The sequence below is a fragment of the Tursiops truncatus genome, chromosome 6 (genome assembly GCF_011762595.2).
Source record: "Tursiops truncatus isolate mTurTru1 chromosome 6, mTurTru1.mat.Y, whole genome shotgun sequence".
Taxonomy (NCBI): Eukaryota; Metazoa; Chordata; class Mammalia; order Artiodactyla; family Delphinidae; genus Tursiops; species Tursiops truncatus.
In genome coordinates, this window is record NC_047039.1 from 113,443,609 (window position 1) to 113,467,585 (window position 23,977).

General features: G+C 61.5%; 1 protein-coding gene across 7 annotated transcripts in view; it reads right to left on the bottom strand.

The window, feature by feature from the left end:
* The window catches only part of ADAMTSL2 (ADAMTS like 2), a 35,878-nt gene that overhangs the window by 11,152 nt on the left and 749 nt on the right, over window positions 1-23,977 (bottom strand). For 3 of the 7 annotated variants that reach the window (XR_012332759.1, XM_073806778.1, XM_033858997.2), the window contains exons 3-13: window positions 21,670-22,446; window positions 20,775-20,850; window positions 19,517-19,619; window positions 19,139-19,219; window positions 18,860-19,005; window positions 18,603-18,726; window positions 15,827-15,907; window positions 13,310-13,485; window positions 8,188-8,536; window positions 6,381-6,753; window positions 1,452-1,549 (exon numbers count right to left, since the gene is read on the bottom strand). Coding sequence is in view for 6 of the 7 variants with exons in the window: in XM_073806778.1 (XP_073662879.1) it covers window positions 1,452-1,549; window positions 6,381-6,753; window positions 8,188-8,536; window positions 13,310-13,485; window positions 15,827-15,907; window positions 18,603-18,726; window positions 18,860-19,005; window positions 19,139-19,219; window positions 19,517-19,619; window positions 20,775-20,850; window positions 21,670-22,055 (1,993 nt within the window). In the remaining variant the exon portion in view is untranslated. The remainder of the gene's footprint in view (window positions 1-1,451; window positions 1,550-6,380; window positions 6,754-8,187; window positions 8,537-13,309; window positions 13,486-15,826; window positions 15,908-18,602; window positions 18,727-18,859; window positions 19,006-19,138; window positions 19,220-19,516; window positions 19,620-20,774; window positions 20,851-21,669; window positions 22,447-23,977) is intronic. The other 4 variants (XM_033859002.2, XM_033859003.2, XM_033859000.2 and 1 more) reach the window with 4 other exon arrangements.

Genomic DNA, 23,977 nt, shown 5'->3' on the forward strand with positions numbered 1-23,977 from the left:
GACGCTCCCAGTCACGTGGTCTGTGACAATCCCGGCGTGCGTGGGGATGACATCGGGGCTCCCGATTCAGAAGAGGACCCTGCCCTTGGGGAGCAGGCTCTCAAGGCCGGCTCCTCCCGCACCCATCCCAGCACTCAGCCCTGTCCTCTCCCGAGACCAGCAGCAGCAGTGCTGGCCGTGGCGCCCGCTAGGTCAGCTTTGGCCACGACAACTTACTTCTCGTTTCGTGTCTAGCCCTGTAACCACGCTTGGAAAGGCGGACATCCCGTTTTACAGGTAGAAAGTTGAGTCGTGGAGAGATTAAGCAATTTGCCAAGGGCATGGGGTGTGGTGGACCAAATAGCGCATCCCAAGCGTTCACCACATACCCCACAAAGCCCACCTCGCGCCCTCCAGAATATCAGGGGGCCAAACTCAGCCTGTCCCGTGCCCTGCTGGGGGAGGAGGGGCATGTAAAAGGAGGGGGCCCCAGATTCCAGCCCAAGACGGAGAGCCTGTGGTCCTTTCAGAGCCCTGCGGGGCCCCCTCCCCAGGTCCTCCCTCGGGCCCTCCTCCTGAGATGCCAACCAGGGCTGCAGGAGGTGTGACCACGCCCAGACCACCGGTTGCCCGGGCTCCCGTCGGTGGCTTGCTAATTCTTCCACACTGGCCAGAGCACGCAGGGGACAGCCAGAGCTCTGGCCAGCTGGGGTGGGAGTGCAAGGGCAGGGTCGGGGGATCATACATTTTGAGTGGCAGTAACTCGTCTTGCCCAAACGCACACACGAAGTCGCAGGTATACATAAGGCGGCACCCGGGGTCTCCCTACATTTGCCACAGGTCCCGGACCTGGGTCTGGCATCTGACCTTGCAGCAGTCCCCGGGGGGAGGGGACCAGAGCTGGCGGCAGATGGAGCCCCAGGCCCTGGGCTGTAAGCCAGAAGCTTGCTGTGGTGGCACCCAGCCACGTGAGCAGACATAGGTTCAGACACTTCCTAACTCCACGTGTCTATCTGCCCAGGCAACCCCGGGGGTCTCCGTTCCCCTCCTGCTTCCTCCCTGGACGAGGTCCTAGAATCCCAACAGTTCCCTCTGCCACAGACCACGTGGGTCTCTTTCCCCCTCCTACATTTGCTGTAAGCAAAAGTAAAATCCTGACCACCTGAGATTTCTTACTTTTTAACCAGGATGTTTGTTCTAACAAGGTGTGATATGAAGAATGACGAGGGAGCCTTTGGGGGGCTGCATAACCCCCCAGCGGCTGGGCCTTACCATGGTCCAGCACATCGTAAGCACAAGGACATCCAAACTCCCACCTCATCGCACTGCCTCGTGGGTCAGGAAACTGCTAGATAAGCTCCCTGTGGGCAACTGGGGGCTACAAGCAGGTGCATGGGCCCCGAAGCCCGGACTCGCACCCACCGGCGAGGTGGGCTCAGCAGGTGCCGCCCTTCGGCACCCGTCACGGGTACCTGTGGTGCAGGTGGAGCTGCAGGGCTCGTGGGACGAGAGCTTCCACCGGTACATGTCCGCGGGACTCACGCCGTGCTTGCGCGTCTTGGGCCTGGTCCTGAAAGCAGGTGAAGCAGAGAAGGGGGTGAGTTTCACGGGAGGATCTGTTCGTGGACCTGTCCTGAGCTCCAGGCAGAATCGCCACCTGTCGGGGTCCCAGTGCCCACCGTCTAGAACAGAGACAAGGGAAGCGGCGCCCACGGGGCGGCGGGTTGTAGGAAGGAACGGACGTTGGCATTTTCCATCTTAATGACTGTCTGAGCTCACTGGCCTGCAGCCGTCAGAGCACCTTCGGGGGCTGGGGGGTGAAGAATCTGGGGCTCCCCAACATCGCAGTTGCTCCTTCCACACACACAGCCTGCTCGCTCTCACCTTCTAGCAGGGTCGTGCAGATTCCTCCTGCCCTGTCCCCGGGAAGGGACCGGAGAAGCACCTGGTGTGCTGCGAAGGTGCAAGAATTCTCTCCCACGGCCTCCCTCAGCTGGGATTCTGACTGAATGGGGCACACTAGCCATTGGGCCTCCGACGATCAAAATAGAAAAGCTCAGCTGCAGACGGGGGAGTGGCCGCGTCCCCTCCAGACGCCTCTGCCCAGGTCTGCAAGGGCTGCTGTGCCAGGGAACGCCGGGCTGGGTCCCCGCCAGCGACGGGCTAGGATTCTTGGCCGGAACTCAGACGGCCCAGCCAACTATTGTTAGGACTGTTTGCTTCTTTGAACCAGTCGGTGTGCTGGGGCCCAACCTCCGTATCCAACGTGCAGGCTCGTTTTGGACTCGGCAGGGGCAGAGGGAGGTGGCGGCAGCTCCCAGAGCCCGGGCATCTGCTCTGAGATGCAGACGGCTGAGTCTGAACGCGGCCCGTGGAGCCCTGCCACCCCCAGAGCCGGCAAAGGGGACGCGGTCCCATGGCCCGGGGGACGGCACGTCCCTGAGACCCCACCGCCCGGCTCCACTTCCCTTCCTGCCCAGAGGGGCTGACTGAAGACCGCCCTAAGCTCAGACCCTCTCACAGAGCACGCTCGCAGGTCCTTTCCCTGGGGCTTTCTGTCACCCCGGAGGTCAGGCTTAGATGAGGGTCGGTTGCAGGGCATCCATTCTAAAAGGCCTTCCAGTCAATTCTGTGATAGAGACATTGGTTTGGATTCAACTGGGAGTTTACCGTTTGTCTTCCAACTTCTGGAATTTCACAAGTGGATGAGAACGGCTCTTACACTTTACTTTTGCATAAATGTTGCCCTGAAGACACATCATGCTCTGAGAACCAGGAAATGGTCTACCCACGGACCTCAAGTAACGAATTTACTGATGGGGCTCCGTTAACCAAGGAAGGAGGGAGAGGGAGGAGAGGGAGGGGAAAGCCGAGGGCAGCCGGCCACAGGCGGGCGGCCGGGACCCCTCACCTGGTGGCGTCCCCACCGGGAGCCTGCCCCAGCCTTTCCACACATACGGGGGAAGGGGAAGGTCCTCCCTCTTTCCTCCTTAAAAGTGAGCGGGAACTTTAAGATGGGGCGCTCCACCCACCCAAGACCCAAGCATCTCAGAACACGGGACCCGTGGAACCTCCCCGGGGAGGAAGAGCCTGATTCTGAAATGTGCTGATTGGGTCCCCCACCCTCCTTTCCACAGCTTTAAATTCTCCCCAAGAACAAAAGGGGATGAAAAGATCCAGCCCCTGCCCGGCCACCCCACCCATGGAGAAGCCATCTTTATCTAATTACACCCTCCTGGGCCAGCAGGCAGCGTGACTCATTCTGGAGAGACAGCAAGCGGTCCAAAATAACCCTTCGGGTTTTAAGCACCAAAGGTATTTTTTGGGGGGGCTGCCCACATGGCACTGCTCGTGGGAGCACCGCATGGGCGCCTGTCCCGCCTCTCGAAACGTGTATTTGCACAACAGTGCAACGCCTGAAAGACTCTGTTCTCGGAAGTGGGGCCCTGGGGAGAAACACACCCAGGAAATCGCTGAAACCACCAACCCTCCACCCGCCTCCATCTGGAAGGAAGGTAGTACCCTCTGATCCGAAAGGCTCGGACCACCTCAGCCCTGCGATGCCTCGGATCCCGCGTCTGGACCCTTTCCCCAGGACCGCCACGCGTGTTTATAAAAGGCTCATAAGGTGCTTTGCTTCCCCGCCACCCCCGCCACCCCCGATCCAGGCTGAGACGGGGACCCTGTGTCTCTGTGTCTCGGACGCTTGTTCCCAACGCCAGCGTCTGGTGTCGGGGCGTCCCTTGATTGTTCGGGGCTGTTCTGAGAAGGTGAAAATAACCTTTCCTTTCTGGGCTGCCCCTTTGATTTCGCCCTCTCTGAGCAGACGCGACTTCCTGTGTTTGGACAACTCGCTGCGACAGGGCTATTTTGTCCTGGCGGTTCCCCCACCCCCCTCCACCCCGCCACCTCCCTCAGCCCTTTATCTCCAAAGACCATCTTTGGCCTCTGGTCCGCGGTGTACTTTGAAGCAGCTGGTGGGGGAGCCGCCCATCTCCCCACGTCAGGACTTTCTGAGTAATGACCATCACTGTACTGGTTCCTGCAACCCACATGGCACTGGAAACCCAATCATTCCCCTTAGGGCCCAGGGGTGGGGTGGGAGTCAACTGGGATGGGGCAGGAGACATTCTTTATAATGTGACCTAAGGACCCAAAATCTTGTGCCATGACCTGGCTTAAGAATCCTTGAGTGCCCGACCGGCGGGCCCTGAAGCATTGTCTGACAAGCCCCTCGCTCAGGGATGGGGAACTGAGGACCAGAGAGGGTCACCGATGGGTCCAGGTCCCATGGGGACGGGGCGGGGAGGGGAGAGGGTTGGGATGGAGACCCACTGGCACTTTCCAGGCCTGAAGCCAAATTAAACAGCAGCCTGTGTGCCCCCCGGTAAGCCCGTTCACGGAGGGACCCTGACCGTGAGATGGGCGGCCTTCCTCACACGGGGTCGTGGTCCCAGAAGGGCCCCTCCCCCACCCCGAGGCTCAGTGTGTTCACGATCTTTCCCGTTTGCTGGGTCCTCACTAGGTGCCTTCAGCGCTTCAGTACCAGATGGAACTCAATCCTCTGGCCAGCCCTGGGGGTGAGAAGAACCCTGAGTAACTGGCCCCGGATCACAACAGCAAGTACCGGCTGATTCTGACCCCCCCCCCCTCAGACTCAGAGCCTGTCTCGCCCTTCCGGCCGCTGGATGCCACACACCCCCAAGGCCCACTCCCTGCATTCTGAAGCCGGGCCAGGCAAGCAGATGGCCTAGATGGACCCTATGGGAAGAAGGGCAGCCGCAGAAGGCTCCAGACCTCCCACTCTGGCCACATTTGCAAAGAATTCCACCCAGAGCCTCAGGATTGCCCCGGATGTGCCCTGGGTATCTCATGGGGCCTCGGAAAACAGCTTGAGAAAAGAGGGGGGCACCTCCTGTGGGCTCAGGGGCCCAGCTTCCCTGCTCTCATCCCCGGGGAAGGGTGAGAGAGTCGTCTCCACTCGCCTCACCTCAAGAGTGAACCCCAAATCTTCCATCAAACTCAATTCCCCAAGGACGCCCGCCTCTGCATCTTCAGCCCTGGCTAGGGTTCCACTGGCTTGGTGTCTAAAGCCAAGGGGTTTGGGTGGGTCCTCAGAAAACAAGATAAACTAAAACCCAGTGCACTTGGACTTCCCTGGTGACGCAGTGGTTAAGAATCCGCCTGCCAGTTCAGGGGACACGGGTTCGATCCCTGGTCCAGGAAGACCCCACATGCCACAGGGGAACTAAGCCCGAGCCTGTGCTCTAGAGTCCGCGAGCCACAACTACTGAGCCCATGTGCCACAACTACTGAAGCCCGCGCGCCTAGAGCCCATGCTCCGCAACAAGAGAAGCCACCGCAACGAAGAGTAGCCCCCGCTCGCCGCAGCTAGAGAAAGTCCGTGTGCAGCAACGAAGACCCAACACAGCCAAAAATTTTTAAATTAATTAATTAATTAATTAAAAAAAAAAAAACAGTGGGCTTGTTCCTGCCTCCAGTCCCCGCTCGCCACCAGGGGTGCTGAGCCTGGCTCGGTCTGTTTAAACCAGCCTCGCTGCCCTGCTAGCCTGGAGAACAGGGGAGTCATCATCGGCCCAGGGAATTGTCCTCTAGTAGGGATAGTGGAGGCCTGGAGCCACCCTGATCCCAGCTGACCCCAACCCGGGGAGGCTCCTGGCCTCAGACTCCTCCAGGGCCAGCCACGACTCAGGTGTCCCCAAGTGTGACTGTCCAGGCCTCCCCAGCGTGTCCTTCGCTCTGGACTCTCTCCCACGGCCCGTCCCAGGGCAGCTCCAGCCCCACAGAAGAAGGCCTTGTTCCTAGTGCCTGACTTGGGGCCTGGTCCCTGGCTGGGGACCCCACTGAACCGTCCCCCAGTCTCCTCCCTGGCCAGCGGGGAAGGTTGTCCCGAGCCACCCCACCTTCGGGGAACATTATGGTCTCCCGCAAGAGCTGTCCCACCTTACGCACAGCGACCACGTGTGCAGTGAGTGTCCAGACCGAGAACCCAAGGACCCCAAGCCTCCAGTCTCTGAGCCCTAAGAACGTCACTTACCTCCTCTCTGAGCCCAATACCCCTCCCTGAAGCTAAGGCTGTTTGTGATGAGAACATGTCTCTGTGCACACGGAACACTTAGCCCCAAGTGCTCAGAACCGTTCACCTCCTCCCCCTCTGCCCCCCAGTTCCTGGGATCACATCACACGTGGGCACTCGGCACCAGCTTTAGCCCGTGGACCTAACTCGTGGAAAAGATGCTAAAACCCAGGCCTCTGACCCCCTGCTCAGATCCGCGGGGTGAGGCGGGGGGGGCCCTGGGCGGGGGCGGCTCTCTCCCACCTACCTCCGTCCCGGCCCTCGCCCGGCAGCCCCCAGAGAGGACTGGGGAGCTGCCTCCTACCTGGCTTTCTGCGTCCTGTTCCCAGCCAGGGCAGGGAGGCTGGCACTGGCGTTGGGGAACGGGGCCTCGGAGGAGGTGTTGGCCACTCTGTCAGTGCTCAGCTCCAGGTAGGACCCGTTGAGCAGGTAAGCACCGGCTCCCTCGTTCTCCTCGTACTCGACGTAGAGGCTGTCGGCCGGGGAGCCCCTCGGGGCGCCCTGTGCAAAGATGCTGTTGCTGGTCTCATTGAGGGGGACCTCCCTGGAGTCGGAGTCCGTGTCCAGGAGCTGGTCGGAGATGGCGTTGGCCGAGAGGAGCTCCTGGGAGGTAAAATGGGCGCCGGTCTCTTGGTCATCCTGGTGTCCCGCATGAGCCGTCCCGGTGGCGTTGCCGTCTACAGGGGAGATGGGTGGCTCAACCTCCGGTGCCCCCTCGTGGCGGGGCAAGGGCTGCCCTGGGCAGGGGCGGAGCAGGGGGGCTGCAGCAAAGACCTGAACCGGGAAGGGTCCAGAGGCAGGTTTCTGCCCGATGAGCGGACACAGATCGCCCGGCGGAGGCTCGCAAGCCGGCCTGGACAACCTCCTGTTGGGGAGCCTGCTTGACCCCTGCCGTGGGTTGGATAGGGTTTCCCCAAAATCCACATCTGCCCCGAACCTCAGAATGTGAGCTTATGTGGAAATAAGACCTTCACAGACATACAGATCTCCAGGTGAGATCGTCACGGACCCTATAACTGCAACGCCTGCTGTCCTTTTAAGAAGAGAACACGCAGAGACACACGGACGCAGAGGAGAAGCCGTGTGAAGACAGAGCAGAGTCTGTAGCGATGCGGCCACAAGCCAAGGGACGCCTGCGCCGCCGGGAGCTGGAAGCGGCGGGAAGGACCCTCCCCTGGAGCCTCCAGAGGGAGCACAGCCCTGCCGACACCTTGACTTTATTCCATAGACTTCTGGCCTCCAGAACGGGGAGAGAATACGTTTCTGAGGTTTTAAGCCGCCCGGTTGGTGGGAGTTTGCTGCAGGAGCCCCAGGGAACGAACACCGCCTCTAAAGTGTTTCCTACTTGAAGACTCTCAGGGTCTTGGAAACTTGCCCCCAAGTCAGTGAGGGGAGTCTCCTCAAGTCTGCTCTACCTCCACCCCTCAGCAGGGCTGATGGTCCAGCCCAGCCCCGACGTGTCACTCCACGGCCCTCAGGAGTACAGCCAAGCTGGCAGCGGGGGGTCAGGGACTGTGACCCACCGCTGCGTCTTCAGCTGCACCTCCTGTGGCTTCCCCTGGAGCCTGTCCCGCCAGGCTGGCCCTTGCTGGGCCCCTCACCCCCGCCCCTCTCCTATGCCCTCCCCTGGCTAACCCGTACTTGCTCTGGAGCCCTCAGGTCAGGGGTCACCCTCTCCAAGAACTCGAGGTCCTCCCTGTGCCCCTCAGCTGCCCGTCATTCCCTCCCAGAGTTCTGGTCACACCTCGCGTGCTATGCTGTCTGTCTGTCTGTCTGTCTGTCTCCACTGAATGAGTGAGAGCACGGGCTATGGGGCCGGACCATCCTGGATTTGCCCCCAGCTCCTCCGTGGTGGACTGTGTGACGCAGGCAAGACCCCTCCCTCTAAGCCTCAGTCTCCCCACCTGTCAAATGGGGATAACCATACCCACCTGGAGGAAGGTATGTGCAGAGGATGTCTGCTAAGGGCCGGCCCTGGGCCTGCCCGGTCAGCCTGCACGGAACCGGCCCCTCTGTCACCCTCTTCTGCAGGTGCCGGGTTCTGAAGACCCTTCACCCGAGGCCCCTCTCCCTGGGAAGCCCCGCCCCACCCCGCCCCTCCTCCTGGTTACCTCGGAAGCCCTTGCCCCTGGGGGGCCCCTCGCAGGCCCTGCCGCTGGCCTGCGCGCACACCTCGTTGGTCTCCTGGCCTTTGCTCAGACCCAGCTCGATCCCCGGGCCCCGGTGGCCGAACAGTCGGTTGTCCAGGCCCAGCTGCTCCGAGGAGGCCTGGCCGTAGAGGGAGCCGTTGTGCTGAAGGAAGCCCACCAGCCCAGCCCCGTCCAGCTCCTGGCTCTCCGTGCTGTCTGCGGTGGGCTCTGAGAAGCTGTAGTAGACGGGCTGGATGCGGTGGGCGTGCGGCGGCTGCAGCAGCGTGTACTCGAAGGTGATGGAAGGGCTTTTGCCGTTCTGGTTCCACACCTGGGGGAGGAGAAGAAGTGGGATTCCAAGCCCTCCCTCACCCCAGCCCCTTCCCCACCAGCCTGGAGCGGCTGCTGCGGCCTGCGGCCCACAAGCCCCTTGAGGACAGAAGACTCTTGTCCCTGAGCTGCAGAAGGCTTTCCTGCGGCGGCCTGCAGCCGAGTCCTTCCCAGGGACTCACCCTTGACCGAAGAACGCCGCCACGCCCACCCAAGGCTATGCGTGGCCCCAGGGGTAGTCCATGTCCAAAGACAGGCGAAGGCGGCCAGGGAAGGGGCAGAGGGAGCCGTCCGCCCCAGGCACAGGGAGTGAAGGGTGCGCGGGGTGCAGATAATGTTTTAAAGGTAATAAAACCAATTAAAACCCAACCTGCATTTTACTACCACCACATGCCAGAAACCCCAAGTTATAAGAGTGCACCGTCCCCACCACCTTCCCCCCGGAGCCCCCCGCTGCCAGCCGAGCGCAAGTACCAGGGCCCAGGCCCCTGAGGACCCTCCCAGCATCAGAGCTGACTGGGGGATGGGCTGAGGTTTCTGTCGAGACTGCGTCGCCCCCCAGCTTTCCCCCCTGACTGTCCTGCTCCCCCGACTGAGTGCTCGCGGGTCTTTCGAGGGACGCCGCCTAAGTCAGCCGGTGTCAGAAGCCCCAGGAAGCAGCTCTCAAATGGGAGTTTGGAGCCGGATCCCCAGCCAGCAGCGGTGACGCGAGCCCTCCCTGGCGGTGCATGGACCCCTGAGATCCCCCCAGGTGTCAGGCTGGAATGAGACATCAGAGGAAGAAAACGTGCTTTGGGCGCCATGTCTCAAGTGCTGGGAGTTGGCTGGGCTTGGGGTGTACCTTGAGAAAGGAGAAAGGTCTTCGGAATGTGGCGCTTTGGAGATAGACAGTGAAAGGCTAGGGTGACATCACCACCAAACCTCCAACCTAAGGCCAAGCCAGAGTGTTACCTCCTAGGTGTTACACAGAGACTCACGTGTCCTCCAGCAGGGCCAGAAAAGGTGGAAGAACGTCAGAGAGCCGGGGCGTGTTGGCTTCTCCACCTCGCCAAGAGCCCGACCGGGAGGAGACTTGGGGCGTGGGGGTCTGAGTCAATCTGCTTAAAAATTTTGAAATCTCAGACTCCCCTGAATCTTTGAGCCTAAAAAGTGGCCATTCCTTGCTGTTAAGGCCAGCACCTGGCCCTCTCCTGAAGATCGTACGGAGACCTCTGCCTCCCTGAGGGCCTTGCCCACCTCCTCCCCGGGCCACCTGGCTGATGGCTCACGTTAAGCGCCCTCTTCACCTACTCAGGGGAGCCCTGGGGCTGCTCGGGGGAGACGGGGCCATCGGCAACGACCCTGCAGAACCAGCCGTGGCAGACGGCAGAAGCTGAGCCTGGATGGGGGGAGTCTCTCCTGTGGGAGCCCCGGCTCAGGATGGAGGAGGGACCACGCTCGCAAGCACCCCGGGAAGGTGAGGCCAACACACTAAGGGGAGGACCCGTGCTGACACCACCACGGCAGAGGACGGAAGAGGGAGGAAAAGGCTGGAAAAGCCGCCAGGTGACTATTTTCTGCAGGATCCCCTGGAGGACGTTCCGGCCGCCACAGTGAAAGGAAGCGTGATGGTGAAGGGTCACCCACGTCACTCAGAGGGACACCTAGAGGGATGGTGTTGGGTGTCCTCCTAGGCCAGGGCCAGTGGCAGGAGATGCCAGTACAGAGCTGAACTGTCCATGGTAATCGGACAAGGGGGCTCAGGTACTGTAACGAGCAATGAGGTTGACACGGTAGCCAGGGAGCTTGAGCCGCCTTTGGGCACGGCTGACAGAACAAAGGACTCCTAGGGGACAAACGCATGGGCCCAGCAAAGGTTCTTCTCAACCTGTATGATCAGAAGAAATCGCGGGTGGATGACCGCAAAGCAGACGACAGCTGCCACATAAACGTCACAGTCGCTGCCCGGTTTCCTGGACCACGTTTTAGACCCAGAATCTGCTGGAGGATGGAATAGCCAGGTCCCCGGGAAGAATGATCCCCAACTGGTTGATATGGTCATGATTACCCCGGTTCTCCCACCAAAGAGCCCACAGCTATTTACTTGGTGAGCTGCTCAGTGGAGAAACGGGTAGACATTGTGGGACCAGGGTTCAAGGTGTCATTGTTAACCAGGGACCCAAAGCATCATTACTGTCCCCGTTACGGTGAGAGCACGTGGATGACAAGTAATGGCCCAAACAAGGCCCAGGTCTGGTTGACAGTCTATCCGCTGGATCTAAGGCTCACCCAGCCCCCAAACGCATAACTGGGAGTCAGCAGAACTCTCCTGTTGGCTGCTTGACCTGGGCGGGGAGTAAATCAGAAACCATATTGCATCCTGGGGGCAAAACACAGAGATTAGCGCCGCGCAAAGACCTGAAGGATGCAGGGGTGCTGACCCCATCATAGCCCCCATTTCATTCAACAGTTTGGCCCCTACAAAAGCAAGACAGATCCAGGAGGGTGACAGTGGATTCCTGCAAGCTCAAACGAGCAGTAGCCCCAGCTGCAGCTTTGGGACAGATGTGGCATCCTTTCTAGAGCAGATTAACATGCCCTCAAGTTGACCATCTGGCAAATTCTTTTCTACCCCCATCAGGAAGGAGAAGCAGAAGCGCTCTGTTTCATACACTTAGCGCTCTGACCCAGAGCTATGGTTGACTCTCCCGCTTCCCGTCATAACACGGTACAAACGGGTCTGGACCGTCCTACAGAACATGACGTTGGTCCACTACATTGACGACATCATGTTTATCAGACCTGATGAGCAGGAAGGGGCACTGGAGGCCTTGGCATAACATACGTATTCCAGAGGATTGACGATTAACCCCTGTGAAGACTGGCCCCACATCAGTGACAATCTCAGGGTCCAGTACTCTAGGGCAGCACAAGACATCTCCTTGAAAATAAAGGGAAACATCATATCTCATGCCCCCAATCGTGAAGAATTTAGGACACAACATTTCCGCATCAGGGAATATTGGTCCAATCCACATACTGGAATCGCCTTGAGTGGGGTCCTGAGGAGAAAGGGCTCTGCAGGAGGCCCAGGCTGTGATGCAAGCAGCCCACCACCTGGGCTGTAATACCCAGCAGCCCCTGCAGTAATAAAGGTGTCTGTGGTGGGGGAAGAAGGACTGTGGAGTTTCTGGCAAACTTTGCTAAGAAAATGATAACGTAGACCCCTAGTGTTCTAGAGGAAGACCATATCACCTAAAATAGACGTTATTTGCAAAAACCTCCCGGTGTGCTATCAGACCCTCCTAGAGATGACCCTTTGACCGCAGGACATCAAGTGACCCACGCAGCTAGAGCCCAACATGATAACATGAGGTCTCTCAACTCCGTTAAGTTACGGGGTCAGGAGGGCCCAGCAGCAGTCCAGGGCTAGAGGGACGGAAGAGCGGGTGAGCCAGCCTCCCAGCATCCAGGACTCTGGTACCAGCATCCCTCTCTCAGCTCACAGCTACGGCTGCACGGAGCGCCCTTAGGGTGAAGACAGAGAGGAGCGACATGGCAACACTCGGCTCTGAGCTGCGGCAGCTTGGTCGGGGGGTGTGAGCTGAAGATGGGATTGCTGTGAAGGAAAATCCTCCCAGAGGGCTGCAGGCCGTACTGTAAGGTGGTCACCCAATCTGTTTGGAAGGCAGAGTGGCCCTAAGTAAGAATAAATCCTGACTCGTGGGCAGTGCACTTGGCTTGGCCGGGAGCCTGGATGGAAAAGACTTTAAGATGGGGCATGAGGAGGTCTGGAGAAGACACGCGCCGTTGGATCAGTGGCGGAGACGTAACATGTGAAGGTCTCTGGAGCACCTGTTAAGACACACTACAGGGCGCCCACCCTGGGAGGGGCACGAAACAAACGGGTGAGAGACAGAACGTCTTTGCCCCCTGCCATGGGCCAGCCTCTGGCATTGGTCAGGTGGGTGGGCTCTGTCCCCACCGCATCCCTCAGCCTCCATGAAAGCCGGCAGGCCTCCAAGAGCCTCTTGACATCACCTGATTTCGGTGATAATTCCTCTGCCTTTTCAGATCTGGGGCACCAAGCGGCAATGCCATTCATTTCTAGACAGTAGCCACGGGAAAAGTCCCGGCAAGCTGGCCATAGCAAGCCAAACTCTCTTGCCCTCTGCTCACGCCCCATGCACTCCCCCCAGAAGCCATGAGCATGCTGGGTGCAGCATCAGGGGGACAGCCGTGACAAGCACCGCCATGGTCCCTCAGCATCGAGGACCTGGCAGGAATGCCACAGTGTCCATGGGGCTGAGGGTAGGGAACTCCATGCGGGGCTTGAACCCCAACCTGTGGAGTGGGGAGTGGGTCCTGCATCCCTGTACCCCATCCAGCCTTCTGTCCTCATCTCCCCACACAGTTCCTGATGCCCTCCACAGAACCTCCTGCTGTGCACATCCTCCAGGGGTGCTAACAGAGGGAGGGAAGGAAGGAAGGAGGGAAGGAGGGAAGGAAGGAAGGAAGGAGGGAGGGAGGGAGGGGAGAGGAGGGTCACACAAGTGAGAGTGTGAGTCAGCAGGTGCTTGGGTGAACAAGTGAACAGGTAAATGAATTAATGAGTCAATGGGAGACTAGTGAAGGAATGAAAATCTGAGTGAGGGCTGGGTCGAGGGAGTGACTCAGTGAGTGAACGAGGGACTGAAGGAACGAGGCCCACCCCGAGATGCGTGGAGGCGCTGGCCCGGAAGCCCCCCGCCTGCTGCCGGCTTCTGGGGAAGCCCCGGAGCCGCGGCCCACGCACCATGACGTTCAGGCCCTGGTTGGTGGGCCCCTGCGCCACGATGTACTCGATTCCCGTCTCGTACACGTCCATGGGCCGCCGGTACTTGACCACGGTGCCGGCGATGTTGAAGTTCTTGGGGCTGTCCACCTTGAAGTTGCCATTGAAGAAGTAGTAGCCGGCTTCATCTGCAAGAGCTGAAAGGGCACAGCTGCCTGGTCACCTGAGCCGGAGCGGCCGGAGTGGGGATGGGGTGGGGGGCAGGACCTCGCACTCGGGGCCTCTGGCCAACCTGTGGATCCCTGCGACCCTCCCCAAACACCCAAAGACAGGAAACTGCACGTCGTGGGAGTGGGACGCTCTGTTTGCACACGGCATGTGGCCCTGGCCAGGGAGATGTGGGCCCTCCTTCCTATCAGCCTAAAATAAACAAGGGCTTGTCTGGACGACTGAGGGTGGCTGGCCCAGGGCCCACTTGGTCCTGCCGTTCCTGCCGCCCCCAAAGGGCCTGGGGCTGAGAGGTGAGGTAAAGCATAGGGACCAAGCGGCCAGGTCGAGACACACGCTGGACAGCAGGTGTCCGCCAGGTTGGGGCCGGGCCACCCTGCCTGGCTCTGCTGCAGACTTCCCCATGTGAGCCGGGCTGACTTGGCACCCCCAGCTTCCCCTCCCCCGACACGGGGAGAGGACCGTAGTGCCCCACCAGGGCCCAGGCCGAGCAGCACTGCAGCCCTGTCCCAGCGGCCCCAGCAGGCCCTACCCGACCCCAAGCTGACGAGTTCCGTGCTCTCGCTGGGAGCATGACATTCTGCTGCCCAGACCGGGGGACCCGGCTGACCGTGGGCCGGATCGGCCCGCTCCCCGCCGTGTGGCTCCCAGTCAGCCCTCTCTGAGGCCGGTGGACACTTGGAACCAAGGACCTCAGAAGGACATCCACTCCCAGAACTGGAGCGCGATGACGCCCAGACAGCGGGAACGCACGTGCGGCCCCCCGCAACGGGCTGGGACATCTGTCCAGAGGCGGGACGGCTGGCCCTCCCTGGGAGGCCCGGGGCCGTGGGGCGGGGCTCCACCTCGGGGACAGTGTGTCTTCCAGAGGGTTTCTTTAGAGCCCGTGCCAGGAACTGGCCCGAAGGTGGGGAAGAGTCCAGCTTCCAAAGCTTCTGATGCAACTCCAAGCGGAGGAGACGGGCGGTTAATTTATTATCAGGCAGACGCAGCGAGGAGGACGCGTCTGCTGGAAAAACCCCCTCCATGTGGCGACGCTGAAAACTAACGGGGACAAGAGCGGGAGCTGGGCGAGGGGGACACGGACGGGCTGGGTCCGTGCACAGGGTTAAATCCCCGGCCCGAGTCCAAACCTGTTTCCTGACAGTAACGACCTTCCTTCCTGCGGCTTTCCCAGTGCTCCGAGGCTGCCCTTGGTATTTCCACGCGTCTGTTTCAAGAACGATGGCTTTGCAGCCAGCTCTGGGAACACGGTGTTTCCTGGCCTCACCACCCTCCCAGCGGGCCACAGAGCAACCGGCCTGGCAGAGGCCTGGCCCCCGTGTTCGGGCCGCAGGGGCTGGGGCCTGGAGCGTGCAGACCGGCCGGCTGGGGGCTGGGGCTCAGGGCCCCAGGCACTGGGGCCCCGGGGCCTGAAGGGCTGAGAGCCCGTGCTGAGCTCAACCTTGAGGATCTTTACCAAAGGCCCACCCTCCAGCCCTGCGTCCCCTTAGAAGGGTGGTCGCGCCCCACCAGCCCTGGCCCCCGAGAAGCTGGCCTGAGAGGGAGGGAGGTGAGCCCTGCCCGGGGTCCCCCACCTGCCCTGCGCAGATTGGCTCACAGATGTCAGTATCTGCCCTCCTCGGCCAGAAGGGGCTCCCCCGGGGTGCAGACAAGGTGCATTGCCCCGCCAACTTCCCACTGCACAGGGAGCCCTTCCAGAAACTGTCACCAACGTGGGGCCTCACCGCCTCAGTCACCATGCCAATGACTCCACAATCCTCAAGGACCCCTCCTGAATCCAGCTTCCCACCAGAGAGAGTCCAGTGGCCGAAACATCAACTCGAGGGCCCCAGACGGGAGTTTGAATCCCACCCCTGCTTCTCGTCACCCTTGGCCTCAGACTGGCCACCTACTCCTTCTCGCTCTGCCTCAACCTTCTCAGCCCCAGAGTCTCACTCCTCGGACCTGGGGGGGCAGCGGGGGGAGCAGAGAGGCCGCCGCCAGCACCTCCAGCTTTTGCCTGTGCCTTGCCCTCCAGGGACGGGGAACTCACTATCTGAGTCATGACCCCCTCCATTATTAAGCAACTCTGAGTGCAACACCTCTGCACACATGGGGGTGAGGTCAGCTTCCCTACGACACCCCCACCACCGCCGCCACATGCTACACACGTGCACCCACCCAGGTCAAACTCTGGCTTCTGGGGCCATCCCTCTCCTGCAGGAAGGGACCCAAGGTCAAGTGTCCCCTGTCCACACAGAACCCACACATTGCACCCCATGCGAAACCACAAGCCCCTGTGACGCCACCCAGGCCCCACATACACACCTAGGACGTCCGCAGACTTCTTCCGCTCCACAATCTGGATGTCTCGGGCGCCGGCCGGGATGTGGGTCACCAGAGAGTAACCTGGGGGACACGGAACAACGGTGAGCGGCAGGCCGGCTGTGGCCACTGCCTCTCGACTGCAGGACGGCAGCCACCACCCTCCTGCACTCCTGGCGTGTGAGGGGCAGCGTCTAAGGGCAGCCCCTCCCCGCCGCCAGAGCTGCGCACCTGGGGCCCAAGAGTCAAGTCCAGGACCTGGCGGAACACGCCCTGCCGCGGGAGAGCTGACCCACTGCTCCGGCACGGCCCCAGCATTCCCCGCTTCCAAGACGCTTTCCTACCAAGGCTGCGGGAGATGCTCCCTGGTACCTGCCCTGTTCCTTCCGAGACACACCACAGGCCACAGGGACCATAAGTCTGCCGGAGTCAACATACGTGGGTCCTGCTCTGCCACTACCACCAAGGTGACCCTGAGAAGGCTGCTGCAGCCCTTGGGCCTCAGTTTTCTCGCCTGTACAGGGATGACGGCCCCCACTCTAGATGACGGAGGAGATTCTGGGTAGCACAGAGCCCGGCCCTGAGGTGCTATTTTAGAAACCCACGTTGTCATACCATCACGTTGATTTTAAAGGTTTGCTACATTCAAAGGTGTAAATGAGAAAGTACGAGGCCCCAGCTCAGGGCCTGTCATCGAAGGCCCCAGTCAGGTGGGGTGGCAGCCACGGAGACCCTCACAGAGCCCCCCACAAAGGGACCAAGGGTCTTGGGGGGCAGAGGTCTGAGGAAGGGACCGTGCTGCCAGCAGGTGGTAGAGGGTTTGCTGGGAGAAGGAGGGAGGTTGTTTTAAAGCCCTCAGAGTGAAAAGCCGTCTGGGAGAGGGTGGTGAGGGGCTTCTCGAATCAGGTTTGCTGGGGTCGATGCCCAAGTCACCCGAGGGGCACGTGGGCCCGCCTGCCAGGTGAGCCGCTCCTGCCGGCCGCCCCCATTTACGGCCCCCTGAAGACCCTGAGCTGGTCCTTCCGGCCCGCGGGGAGCCCCTAAACGCCTAACCACTGGCTCTCTTGGCAGGAGGACAGGAGCAGCTGTGACCTGCAGTATCGGCCGATTTCCGGAGGACAAGCGCTTCCACCCACTGTGGCCGATGTCAGGCTGCCAGCTTGTGTCGCTGGGCGCAGAGTCGGGAAAAGGGACACAGTCGTTTACCTGCTGCCCTAGTATTTCCAGCTGACAGACACAAGAGTTATAGAGGTAAAACGATTAGGAAATGATGACTTTGCTTAAATATCATTTACTTAAATGAAGGTTTATATGTGTTCGTTTTTAAATGAGCACCCAGCTCCGAGCTACCTCGCACACATCTACCAGGGGAGCATGTGGGTCACCGCTTAGGACCACAGACCCGGGAGCAGGCTGTCTGCGTTCACACCCACCTCTGCCTCTTCTGGCTGTGTGACTTTAACCCAGTTTCTTAACCTCTCTGTTTCCACATCTGTAAAATGACAGCAGTGGTAGTCCCCACCCGGAGTCAAGAGCCGGGAGCGAGTTAACCGTGCTGCACTTGGCTCCGTGCAGTGCACTTGGTAGAGTTATAGGTGGGCTTGGGTAAGGGTCAGCCCCGGGCCCCCAAGCTGAGAGCTCCACGCGGGCATGAACCTGACTGCCGCACCTGGCACCCAGGAGGCGCTCAGAAAGAGACGCACCCTCTGAACCCTGACTCTGCCAGCTCGACGCCCCAGCATCCGGCGGAAGGTCCCAAAAGCAGGTTTGTGAAAGGAAGGGAGGAAAGGCGCGATGTCTTTGCCCGCGCCCCTCCCACGGCTAGGCCTCTGAAGAAAGCGGCCTCTGCCCACTGCGCTCGCCCTGCCTTACTCAGACCCCTGCCCGGCTGGGCTTCCGCTAGAGACACCCCTCCTGTCCTCACCCTGCCTCTCCTCAGTCGGCATGTCCATCCCTGGGTCTCTCGTCCAAGCCCTGTAACTCTAACTCCGAAAGTGTCCGTCCCCTCCACCTCCAGGACACGTGGGGGTCCCGACAGCCAGGTCCTTGGGGGCTCTCGAGGGGTTGGCTCTAGTCCAGACGCACCTGGCCTCACTGAGGGACCTCGAGCCGGCAATTCCCACCCTGGGCCTCAATTTCCCCATCTGTCAAATGGGTTTCAAGCTGCCCTGCCTTTCCCAGTCTGCAGGCTGTGATAACCCAGTTTAATCCCACAAGCATTAACTGAGACCCAGGAATGTATTCAGTTCAAGACTGAGTATTAGAAGCAATATCCTTCCAAAAGTGCAAAGTCCTGTCACAGGCACAGACCCCCTGCCCGCCCCTCCCCCAACCCCCAGGAGGGCTGGCTCTGTGCTGCGGCCGGCGCAGAGCTGGCGGGAGCCTGGGCACTGCTTCAGACCTTGAAACTAGGGTTTGAGAGCTTAGGCCCCAGCATCTGTGCGCCCAGACCTCAATCTCATATCAGCGGTGAGGACGGAACGCGTGCCTCAGTTTCCCCCTTTTAAGGATGGTATTAACATCTCCCTGAAGGCTGCGCTTGGGTCAGATGTGGTCCCCAATCCCCGTGAGCACTGCGGCACCTGGTATCCAGCAGGTGCTCAACACAGAGCTGCTGCTCTTCCTGTAGCTAATGGGGGCCTTACAGAGCCACTGGCCAGCCCTGCTGGGCCTGGGTGGAGGATCGGGGCGCCCAGGAGGGGAAGGACCCTGCACAGTCACTTAGCAGCCGGCGGCAGGATCCCACGGGCCCTGGACCCAGAGCGGCAGGGGCTCTTACCCAGGTGGGTGTTCCCCTTGCGGTAGTTGCCTGTCACGTGGGTGCAGCTGCTTCCATCCCCCTGGCAGACGCCACACTTGTCCAGCGTGTGGGTGGAGAAGAGCACCCCGTCACAGCCGATGGGCTGCAGGAAGGGAGGTGGAGAGGCTGCTGGGAGGGCGCTGAGGCCCGGGCCCCGGGGCCGCCACTGCCTGGGTGGACAGGTGGGCGGCCGGCGCAAGGAGACCGGTGGTACTTCTGCTACAATGTTGAACAACCTCACATTTTCCAGACACGCAGACCCCTCGCAGGTCGGCAAGCTTGCAGGACGTGCCGTCGCGGGCGGGGACCATGAGTTGGCGCTGGCCGTCCACGGTGGTGCAGTGCAGGTCGCACGGCTTGCTGGAGATGTGCACGTAGTCATCTGATGGGGAGACAGGGTCTCAGGGCGGCTGGCGGGGGCCAGGGTCAGGGACCTCCCCTCCCCCGCACTGAGACGGCCCTTCTTTCATGGCACAGATGGGGAAACGGAGGCCTGGAGAATGGAAAGAACTTGCCTGGGGTCTCAGTGGCAGAAACGGACCAAGATGCAGGTGATCTGGCCCAGCCCAGGCTCTGGAAGTCCAGCCTCTGCCGCCCTGTGAGTGGGGGGCAGTGTACCCTCTGCAGGAGGTCTGAGCCGACTTGATGGCCCTGGGCTGCCGGTCCTGGGGACCCTGCACTTACCCGGTGAGCGGGAGAGGCCAAGTCATTTACGCTGCCGCCTGAACTTCTTATGACCTTGGACGAGACCCACCCCCCGCCACCTCTGGGCCTGTTTCCCCACCTGCCTACCCACTGGACGAGGACATTCCCTCCCACAGGCCCCAGGAAGTGACCCTCAGGTATAGATCCTGCCAGAGAATTCCCTGCTGGGTGGCCCAGGGCCACAGTACCGGGATAGAGCGGCTTCCACTGGTGCGTCCGTCCGTTGTACACACGGGAGTTGAAGGAGATGCACTGCTCCTCGCGGAAGCTCCTCCCGTCCGGCGGACACTCCTGGGAAGCGGGAAGACAGGGCGGGAGGCTCTGGGAGGGACTCGGCCCGACAAAAGCATTTTTGTCCAGGCAGAGCAGGAAGTGGCTCTCCTCCGTGCTCTCCGTCTCTCGGGCTCTCTGGAAGGAGGGAGGGAGGACCAAGCCTCCAGCACCCACGTGTGCTGGCCCTCCCCGTGCTCTGGGCTGGATCCTTTCAGTCCCACCGCCCCGGCCTTCTCCCCGGCCGCACATGGAGCGGCAGGGACACCGGCCTCGGCGGTGCTCGCGCGGGGTCCCCACGCACCCCGCGTCCTCGGGCAGGAGCCCATCTGCGTGTCCGCATCCACAGCCACAGTGCCTGGGACACGGCCACTGACTGCGTGGGCCTGACTTCACAGAAGAGGGGCCCGTGGGGCAGAGGGGAGGGGCCTGCGCGGGGCCCAGCTGCTCACGCCGCGGCCAGAAGCCGAACTGGGCCAGGGCTCCCTCCCGAGCTCACGTCAGGAGGGCAGCTGACCAGCGAGGCCAGCACAGAGGTCATGGCCGCTCGCCTCCCTCCAGCCCCTAACTCCACCCGTGTGCCCACACAGACACACAGACACGTGGACGCAGGGACATGGGGACACGCACAGCATCATCTCTCTGCCCCGCCCCCAGTCCAGGGGGTCTGGTTCAGACTGGCTTTGGCCCCATCAAGAGGTGACCGGAGGGTGAGCCAGGGTCAGCACCTCCTGCCCAGACCCAGCCATCTCGGTGCAGCACGCGACCGACAGAGAAGGTTTGGGTGTGGAGGGCGCAGAGAGCGGAGGCGGGCACACAGGGGGGATGCCGGTGACCCCAGTCCCCCGGGGAGACCCGCGAGCAGGCTTCACGCTGAGTGCAGGGGCCGCGCGCGCCCCTAGACCCCAGACCTTGAGGTCGTGCTGGAGTTCCGCCAGCAGAAGTGGGTCCTTTTCCCCTCAGGTGCCCGCAGCCCGTGGTGGGCACCACAAATTTGATTTGATGCCGGAAGGGGGGATTCTGAGCCCGGAGGCCCTCACCACCCTTCTCTTCAACAGGGTGTAAGTGGCAGGCCCTGGACAGAGTGTCCAGAGGGCCCAGGGCCACCGGGAAGCTGCCCTGAGACCTGCCAGAGAAGGGGGATGGGGGAGGGGGTCCCGGCTGGCGGAGCCTCACCTGTACTCTGCAGAGCTGGTACCTCTTGGACGTGCCCGTGCAGGTCCGGTTCCCAGTGCCCATGACAGACGTCCTCCTGGCGGGAGGACACGGGCTGCAGCCCTGACCCTGCTTCTGCTCCTGGGCGGCCTCTGGGCTACTCCTCCACCACGCTGCCCCCGAGCCTGCTCTGATTCCTCTGACTGAGGCCTCCTTCCTCCCCACTCAAGCCCCGCTGCTGCACCAGAGCCCTCTCACGTCACAGGTATTCAGGTAGTTTGAGGGTGTTTCTCAGCCCCTTCTTCAGGGGGAGGGGTGAGATCCAATTCACCTCTCTATCCCCAGCACACAGCAGAGGGTCTCAGGACACAGAGTTAGTAATAAAATAACCACATTTCCCATGTATGGGCCCCGTGCTGCAGTGCATACCCACACACTGTCTCTTGTATTCTCAGAAACGTCAGGTGGACTCGAGCATAATCTCCACGCCACAAATGAGGAAACGGACGCTCAGAGAGGTTAAGTGACTTGCCCAAGGTCACACAGCTAGGAAGTGGCCGAGGCAAGATTTGAACCCAGGTCTGGCCAACAGTAACCACTGCACCTTATGCTTCCCCCATGTTTATTCAACTCAGGTCTTCAGAAGAGAAACCCAGGGTGGGCCTGGCCCCTCACTGAAAGAGCACTAGAAATGGAGCAGGACGAACCCCAGGACGCTGTTGCCTGGGACCCAACAGAAGCCACGTCCTCAACGGAAGCCAATGAAAAGACTGACTTGCTCACCTGGCCTGTGCAGCCTCAACCTGAAGACCCCTCTCCCGGCCCGAGACCCCCCCACCTCCCAGGCCTCCCTCTCCCGTGCAGGCGGCCCCACTTTCACGCCAGCCCCTCAGGGCCACGTGCCCAAGCCCCGCACCTCTGCTGCAGGCAGTGCCGCTCCTGGGACGCCACCCCAGCCCCGCAGCTGCGGGAACACGCCGTCCACTTGGTCCACTCTCCCCACCAGTAGGCGGTGGCATCGGTGCCCGCCTCCAGGCTGTTGGATGTTGGGCTGTTGTCCTGGGTGAGAGGCCCCACGACAGTTAGAAGGAGGCTGGAGCACCTGGCCGGACGGGCCTGCCGTCCCCGTGCCCTGGACAGGAGGACACAGCCCCCTGGGTGGGTTGCTCGAAGCCTAGGCTCAGATCTCCAGGGCGGTCTCTGGGGGGCCTCCCAGGGAGCTGTGGGCCTCGGGTCCTGCCCCATCTGGGGATCTGGAACATCCTGGGAGCTTGGCGGGATCCTGAGGCTGAGCCTAACCATCCTTTCTTTTCCCCGAGCAGCCTGGGTTCTGCGGGACCCAAACCCGCCCGTCTACACGCCACACTCCGGGGCTTCTCTCAGAAGGTGAGCAGTCAGCCCCTGTCCTGCCGAATCAGCAAGGACTCTGGAGCGGCCGGAGCCCCGCATGCAGGGGCTGGCCTCACTGGCTTGTAAGGCACGTTCCCGGGAGCGGGAGGGGATCTGGGAAGGCACTCCAGGACCCCCGGACCCCTGCCCCGTGTCTGCCGCCCAGCCCTCAGCGTCAGCCCACCTGGGCGAAGGGTCGTGCGCCCCACTCACCACGGCCCCTGTGGACGATGCACCCCCAGCCACAAGTGCCACAGCCAGCAGGGACCAGGCCCAGCGTGAAGGCTGCCATCTGCCACCCATCCTAGGAAGCAAGGGCACAGTCACTGCCAGGCCAGGTCCAGCTCCTCCTGCAGCTGGCTGGAGTCCGCTTTGGGGAAAAGCTCCCGGAGCCCACCCAGTGCTGAGGCCTGAGGTTATCTGGGATTGGCTGGTAGTGGCGGTCTGGTGGCCCTGTTGGGAGGGCTCAATGAACGATTAGAGATGCCTGCACGGGCTTGAGACACTAGGGTGGTGGTGTGCACGCTACGCCCGTACCACCTGATCTGAGGGCATCTGGGGACATGGGCCACGCTTTGCCTCTGAATAGCTGAGCTGCCTGGGGAACGCCTGGAGAGAAACCCAGGGACACCTATAGGCCCAGGCTGCATCCATTGGATGAAGGCGCTGAGGGTCGATCCATTACCTCGGCCGGTGGACCCGACCAAGAGCACCTTGGGATTTTTATCTGTTCAGCACTTGCTGGCCACGTGGGAGAACGATCCTTCCCGTCGGCTACATGGAGCTGCTGGAGGGGGCCGTGGACGCCACAGGCTCTGCCAGGCCCTCTCCCTCCCTGGACACAGCTTCCCCCTGCCCTGAGGGACCCCACGCTGCGCAGAGCCCAAGCGTCTGTGCCCCCTCCTTCCCAAGAGAAGACACACAGCTTGTGCCTCCGGAGTGCTGGAGCGAGGGTGGCCTAGGACCACGGGGCTGTCTCCCAAGAGGTCAGCACCCTCAGCACAGACCACTACTGGACCTCCGAGCCAGGGGTCAGGTCAAGGGGAGCCTGCAGCCTCCCGGGCCCCCAGCCTCCCCTATCTGTCCCTGAGACGGAGGAGTGGGGCCTACAGCGGCCTCTGTCCAGGGTTTGTCTCGGGTCCCGAGTTGTCACTTGCCAGGGGTTGGAGGAGTTTCCGAAGCCATCAAGCCCACCCCCTAGAGCCTGGAACCAGAGAGGGGAGCCAACTTGCCCGAAGCAACACAGCCAGGTGGCCGACCAGCCCCCAGCCCCCAGAGCAAACTCAGGGACTAATTCCAGGGAGAGGAGGCAGGAGAGCCCCCCTCCCCCACGCCTGCCAGCCCTGAAACTAAGTCCACATCTGCCCCCTTCTCTCCTCCTTCAAACCCTCGTTTCCGCACAGCTCAAGCACCTGCAAATTTTCAAGAGTTACGCCAATGACACCCTCACACCCCAAGAATGTCTCTGCCCTCTGTCTGCCCCAGGCGAGGCGGCAGTACACCCCAGAGCCTGGAGCCAGAGCCCTTGAGATCCGCACCTCCCGGCCGGCGGCCTGCCACCGCTCCAGCCGGCTGCCGCCCCTCCCCCGCAGGCCTCCATCTACACCCCCCAGCCTCCCGCAGGCACAGAGGCCCCTCGGCGTCCCATTGGCTAGTCTGTGCCCCGGCTCCTGCCTGCAGGCTGAAGACAGGTGCTGAGCGGCTGCACACTTGGTTTTCATTAAGGCTCCCAGACACCGCTGGCTGCAGGCCAGGCCCGGCTCACGCGGGACCCATCCCTCCCTGGGGTCCAAAAACAGCCACCGGCCGGCGGGAGAGACTTGCCGTGCAAACAA